Below are 4,834 nucleotides of genomic sequence, written 5' to 3'. Positions count from 1 at the left end.
GAAATTTCTCAGAATGCCAACCGCTAACGAAATGACCCACCAATTATCATGAAAAGAACCGTTGAAAAGAAATTTCTTAGAATGCCAACCGCTAATGGAATGCGCCATCCAGTCAATTGCGCACACAAATTGCAATTTTCTGAATTTTTTTACTCAGAAACAACGAATTCTAGCGAAAAATCGCAAGACACCTTTTATATTTGATATTTTGCGCAGAGTGCGCCATTTTTTTCTAATTTCAAATTTTCTGGATTATCGTCTGCCATATTGGATCCGCCATGTTTAATTTTGGAAATCTGAGTTCCAGATTCGTGAGCAGCGACTCTCGGGACCCTTTGAACTACACTCTTTTTCCCAGAATTGCTCAAAACAAAAAATTTCAGGTATTTCAAATGAATCAACATTATCGCTTTATTTGATTTTCTGTATGCAGTAAAAATTTTAATCTGCTGTATCTCGGTGAAACAAAATCCTATTTGGATGTTTCAAAATGGAAATTAAAGGGCAAGACTTGTACTTCACGGTATTTTGTTTAGTTTTTGTCGGTAAAATTCTCTGCAACCAGGAGTGAACTCCAATAATGCCCTAGAACAGCCATTTTTGCACTTTTAGGTTAGAGTATCTCAAAATCCTGACGTGATAGTGCCATTCTGAGTTCAGATTTGAATTCAGCGTACCGAATTCCTTCGGGTTAACCTCTTACTTCTTTTGTGATAAAAACCTTGTAAACCTGTGTAATTAAAAGAAACATATATAGGGGGTATTAAAATGTGTTTATGAATTTACTTATAAATTTTATTTTCCCACTAACTCTGATAATTTGTATGCAATTAATAGAAGATCCAACTTTTCATTATCTTCTATTTCGTTTAAAATTGTTTATATTTTGTCCTCTTTTTCTTTCAGGGCATTTCGTTTAGTTCGTGCCCAAAATTTCGGATGCCTCGCGAAACTCCGAACACACTTTTGATGCTCAGAAAGGTAAACTGTAAATAATATTGCATTTAAGAATAGTAAAAAGTGAGTTAGAAACGATAAAATAGTATATAGTAAATTGTTGGAATGAAGACTACCTGTTATATTTATAATACGTAATTATTTGTATACCTTTTTCTAGATACGATCATTTACTAGATATGACTAATATTGCAAACGTGGAAAAATCAATAGAACGTTACCGAAAGAAAAATATTGGACAGATTCCACGAAATATCGACGAATTGCGTTGTTTTGAAAATGAAAATTGGAAGCAATTTCTGAAGATAAATGAAGATTCATTTTTCGTAGAGTTTGTCATTAAAAATAATGCAATAAAAGCAGTTATTTTTATTGACAAAACTTTATCAGAATCAATTATAAATAATATTAACGGAAAAATTACCATTTTTGTTGATGGGACGTTTGCCACTGTACCCCAACTGAAGAATACTAATAGTCAATTGTGGACAATTTTCATTAGACACGATAATAGAGTAATCAAAACAATTAATTCATTAGTTTATTCTTGTAGTAATTATAGTTCCTTTAATCACAATAAGCACTATATTCTATATAAATATAATTGCTTTTAAATTTTGTTCAGACATTTCCAATTGTGTATGCCATAATGAAAGGACGCACTACACAAAATTATGTAGATGTGTTAAGAAAAGTTACAAATGTTCTGAATATTATACCAGACACAGCAATATATGACTTTGAAACAGCCGAACGAAATGCTTTACATATAGTTTTTCCTAGCGCTAAAATTACCGGCTGCTTCTTCCATTACAGTCAGATAAAAGCAAATAACAATACATTTTGTTAGCATAAAATGCACGTAATTTTAATCGTGTTAATTTCTCATTACAGGCGTTAGTACATAATGCTGAAAAACATGGGATATTAAAAAGTGACAAAGAATTGGGTTGGGATGCAACAAAATTGTTGATATTTTTAGCATATTTGCCAATCACGTTAATAAAAGAAAGCTTCGAATTAATTTCTACAGTTATATTCAGTGATTGCACGTATTTGCAGTCATTTTTCCATTATTATAAAGAGACATGGATAAACGGCTTTAAGCCCGATTCCTTCTGTGTTTTTCAACATATACACAGAACTAATAATGTCTCCGAAAGACACAACCGAGAACTTCGGCCAAGCCTGAAAAAGCACAAGACAGCTGTAAAGTTTTTAGGTATGTATTTTGTGAATATCCAATTTTGCAAACATTGTTTCCACACACACAATCTTCTTACTATTCTTAAATGCAATATTATTTGCAGTTTACCTTTCTGAGCATCAAAAGCGTGTTCGGAGTTTCGCGAGGCATCCGAAATTTTGGGCACGAACTAAACGAAATGCCCTGAAAGAAAAAGAGGACAAAATATTAACAATTTTAAACGAAATAGAAGATAATGAAAAGTTGGATGTTCTATTAATTTTATACAAATTATCAGAGTTAGTGGGAAAATAAAATTTATAAGTAAATTCATAAACACATTTTAATACCCCTGTAACGTGCCGTAAACAATAAGTACCTTCCCCACCGCGCACATTTTTCCCGGCACCACTCCGTCCCGCACCTACAACCGATTGGTATATAAGCCACTGAAAAATCCACCGAGACACCAGATCCCGACCAGCGAGTTGAGCAGGTCTGCCTACGGCAATGACGAGCTGAGTCCGAGCCGCCTCCGAAACTCGTGTATTGAACGAGAACCTAACCGCCTGCGATCACGACGTGCGCTGAACGTCAACCTGAGAACCGCGAGCTGAGCGGGAGATCCTCTCTGACCCGTGTCACGAGCTGAGTGACAATCCTCTCCGTGGGCTAGAGCGAGCTGAGCAAAGCCTGTAATCCTCGTCACGTGTTGAGCGGCTCGGATACACAACACCCGACCTAACCGCGAACACGAGCTGTCACCGGCGAGAAGACCCCGCACCGCGCCGACACCGAACATACCGCGCCTGCGCCGCACGCACCGAACCAGGGGATCCAAACTCTCTGTATTTTAGTTCACAACTTTGGGTCATGAGCCAGGGCGCAGCACTGTAGTGGTAAAGTTATTTTAACGGAAGTTTGATTGTTCACAATTTCCGTCACCGTTAAAATACAGAGATTTGGATCGTTTGGATCCTCTGGTCGCAGCTGGTCGCAGCTAGTCGCAGCCAGTCGTCGCAAACTGTTGTAAACATGGACCTAAGAATCTCTGGACCGAGCATACGGCGAGGGGGCTGTTAAATTCGCGGTAAGGGGAGGATAGTACTGTCTCTTTCTACAAGAGGTCACCGTCGGGTATTTCCGCCGTATATCCGATGATTCCCGAAAGACTAGACAAGTCTATACTTGCTAACTTCTGAAGTCCAGAGATTCTTAGGTCCATGTTCCCGTCGAGAAATTATTATGTATAGACTATACACAAACTTCGACTATCTTCGGTCACATTCGTCATCAAGCCGAATGTGACCTCTTGTAGAAAGAGATACCAAGAGGACAGAAAAGGAGAGCACTCTCGCCCCCCTTACCGCAAATTTAACAGCCCCCTTGCCCGTTCTCCCACTTCGTGCTCGGTCAAGAGATTCTTAGGTCCATGGTTGTAAACGATAACCACATGTTATCCGCCATAACTTTACCACTGCTGCGCCCTGGCTCATGACCCGAAATTGTGAACTAAAGGTGCGTTTTCGTTGCTGCTACCAGACTACAAGCGGTTGGCTCGCGTTTGAAGACATGACGTCACAAATAGTAACCAAGAATAAAAACGTTTCGGGCAGACAGTGCGCAAAGGCGTTAGCGCGGTAGCAGTTTTGTTGCTACATGTGTCATGACGGATCCAAATGGAGAGGTTATCTGTAATGTTATTTTATATGATGGAAGTGATTGATGATATATCACATATTGTTAATATGTATCAGTTACAACCCACAAGCAGGGTTACCCTTTCCTTTCTAAAAGATAGAATAACTCACTTCAAAATAGGAATAATTGCTAACGAAGAATGGGTGACCCGTTACATTGATCAAGATTTTCATAAACAGTTTAGGTAAGAAAGCACAAATCAGCTTCGTTACTGCTACATTTTTTACTTATCATGCATCGATGTTTTTTGGGGGAGGAGCATTTATTGACTCTTGTTAGGTTAAGTGGATTCCCTATTTTGGTTGTATGTACAGGATGATGAAGAACACATATTGGGCCCTTGTCAACACGGTCCGACCTTATTATCCTGTCAAGTGCCAGAGAGGTGATGCACCTTTGGTGACGGTTGAGAAAGCTGTCCTGATGACATTATGTTATCTGGGGAAGCATGTGCCTTTGTCTGATATAGGTGACCGATTTGCTGTGGCTCAAAGCACAGTTTTTAAGGAAGCCAGAACTATCATTCACATACTGTGTGATCTTAGAGATACATTTATTGTTTGGCCCAAAGAGAGTGAGTGTGTGGTACTGAGCAGGCAATTTAAAGCACGTGCAGGATTTCCTGGTGAGTACTCTGTATGGCTTGGCTATATCACTTGAAATTTTTTTTAAAGATAATGCCCCTCATGCAGGAACTTTGTCATGTCTTATTGTTCTTTGCCATCTTTTCAGGTGTCATTGGAGCCATCGATGGTTGCCACATTCAAGTCATACCTCCAGCAAACCAGCATTCTAGCTACATAGATCGCACATGCAACTACTCTATTACACTTCAAGGTGAGATTTTATGCTCAAACAAGATAGTACATTTTTGCCATTAATAGCATAACTTTCTCATAATAATATAAGTTTTTTATTTGATAGGAATTTGTACTGCAACAAAAATATTTACAAATGTATCTATTGGAACACCTGGTTCTCGTAATGATG

At 38.4% G+C, this 4,834-nt stretch overlaps 1 protein-coding gene across 1 annotated transcript; it reads left to right on the top strand.

Annotated features, from left to right (window-relative positions):
- The first annotated feature begins 1,347 nt into the window (after positions 1–1,347).
- On the top strand, positions 1,348–4,744 carry LOC105556958 (putative nuclease HARBI1). Its single transcript, XM_012004073.1, has 2 exons — positions 1,348–4,469; positions 4,577–4,744. The coding sequence occupies exons 1-2, from the start codon at positions 4,151–4,153 to the stop codon at positions 4,723–4,725; spliced, it is 468 nt and encodes a 155-aa protein (XP_011859463.1). The 5' UTR covers positions 1,348–4,150; the 3' UTR covers positions 4,726–4,744.
- The last annotated feature ends 90 nt before the right edge of the window (positions 4,745–4,834 follow it).

The sequence above is a fragment of the Vollenhovia emeryi genome, unplaced genomic scaffold (assembly GCF_000949405.1).
Source record: "Vollenhovia emeryi isolate VEMERY1.0 unplaced genomic scaffold, V.emery_V1.0 DF939685.1, whole genome shotgun sequence".
Lineage (NCBI taxonomy): Eukaryota > Metazoa > Arthropoda > Insecta > Hymenoptera > Formicidae > Vollenhovia > Vollenhovia emeryi.
Note: the sequence above shows the minus strand (reverse complement) of the source record. Positions and strands in the feature narration are given on the sequence as shown.